The 1898-nt window shown below is 45.7% G+C and overlaps 1 protein-coding gene across 1 annotated transcript in view; it reads right to left on the bottom strand.

The window, feature by feature from the left end:
* Positions 1-636: 636 nt before the first annotated feature.
* FOS (Fos proto-oncogene, AP-1 transcription factor subunit) overlaps positions 637-1898 on the bottom strand; it is a gene marked incomplete in the record, with an annotated part of 3387 nt that continues 2125 nt past the window's right edge. The window contains 1 exon segment of the mRNA XM_027769101.1: positions 637-1897. Coding sequence (XP_027624902.1) covers positions 1443-1897 — 455 coding nt within the window.

Below are 1898 nucleotides of genomic sequence, written 5' to 3'. Positions count from 1 at the left end.
GTCCGGGAACTGTGCAATTGGCTATGTGGGATCCAGCTGCCTTAACCACCACACCACCTGGCTAGCCCTGGGCAAAAACTATTTTTAACCAAATGTTAAAAGGCAGATCAGTGTAAGGGATAGGATAGAGTGGAAAGGTAAGATTCTAATCCCAAGGTGGAATCCTGAGAAAGCCATTCATTCTAGTCATGCTTCAATCGCTCACCTTTAAGGTAGGAGTAACCGTTCACATGATTTCGTAGCAATGAAAAATTAAAATAGTTTGTGTAAAGCTTAGTCTTTTTGCCAAAAGGATTCCTTTAAGACCAAGACATCTTGATCTCTAATATTAGCATAACCAGATTTAAATACCCCCTCATTTGACTACCAAAACAGACGAATTGGCAGAAAAACATGTTCCCACAAAAGTTATTACACAGCAGATTCCTACCCCAGGATCAGTGTGCACAGAATTTTACCATCGTGATGTGAAGACAGACATGGATTTGTGAAATATTCCAAAAATCAGTTCGAGTTTCCTTCTGAGAGGGGCATGTCTCCTCTCAAGAGCTACCTTTCATGACAAACGGGGCTCCGATTATACCTTTGAGACTCTTACGAAACTTCCAGAATGCAAAGAAAAGAGCACAAGGTTGGTTGCATTCAACTTAAATGCTTTTATTGACAATGTCTTGGAACAATAAGCAAACAATGCTTAAATTTTTCATTCAAAGTCACTTTCCACATGTCAAAAGACTTCAAGGTAGAAAAAAATAAAATAAAAATATAAATATCTGCGAATCCATCTTAATAAATAAATTAAAAACACAATAAAACGTTTTCATGGAAAACTGTTAATGTCAGAACATTCAGACCACCTCAACAATGCATGATCAGTAACATTACAATGGACATTGATGTTGAAGAAAAACTACAGTACATGGATATAGCTACTGATTTCTATCTACTAGAAAATAAAGTCATATCTTTTCTTAGTTCGATACTGGTCATTTCTAATCAGAACACACTATTGCCAGGAACACAGTAGTTATTGTTAAAATCAGCTGCACTAGATACAATTTGAAAATATCCAGCACCAGATTAATTCCAATAATGAACCCAATAGATTAGTTAATGCTATGAGAAGACTAAGGAGATAGAGAAAAGAGACACAGACCCAGGCCTGGCTCGACATGCTACTAACTACCAGCTTTCAGATGTGTCACTGGGAACAATACACACTCCATGCGTTTTGCTACATCTCCGGAAGAGGTAAGGACTTGAGTCCACAGGTGGATACTTTCAAGTCCTTAAGGCCCACAGCCTGGTGTGTTTCACGCACAGATAAGGTCCTCCCTAGGTCTACGGGAACCCTCGAGGGAAGACGTGTTTCTCCTCTCTGTAATGCACCAACTCAGGCAGTGGCACTCGTGCGCACCGGCCGCCTCCCCTTTCCTGCCGGCTCACAGGGCCAACAGCGTGGGTGAGCTGAGCGAGTCAGAAGAAGGCTCGTTGCTGCTGCTGCCCTTGCGGTGGGCAGCCGCGCAGCTGGGGAAGGAGTCAGCCTCAGGGTAGGTGAAGACGAAGGAAGACGTATATGTAGTGCAGCTGGGAGTACAGGTGACCACCGGGGTGCACAGGGGCTCCAGCTCTGTGGCCATGGGCCCCATTCCCAGGGAGCCACTGTGCAGGGGCTCCCAGTCTGCTGCATAGAAGGAACCAGACAGGTCCACGTCCGGCACGGAGCGGGCGGTCTCAGAACCACTGGGCCTGGATGATGCCGGGAACAGGAAGTCATCAAAGGGCTCTGCCTTCAGCTCCATGCTGCTGATGCTCTTGACAGGTTCCACGGAGGGCTTGGGCTCAGGGTCGCTGAGGAGCGGCAGGGCGAAGGCCTCCTCCGACTCTGGAGTGGCAGC

The sequence above is a fragment of the Tupaia chinensis genome, unplaced genomic scaffold, assembly GCF_000334495.1.
Source record: "Tupaia chinensis unplaced genomic scaffold, TupChi_1.0 Scaffold148607_1, whole genome shotgun sequence".
In the NCBI taxonomy this organism is placed as follows: domain Eukaryota; kingdom Metazoa; phylum Chordata; class Mammalia; order Scandentia; family Tupaiidae; genus Tupaia; species Tupaia belangeri.
The sequence above is the reverse complement of the archived record's forward strand: the minus strand, read 5'-3'. Positions and strand labels throughout refer to the sequence as shown.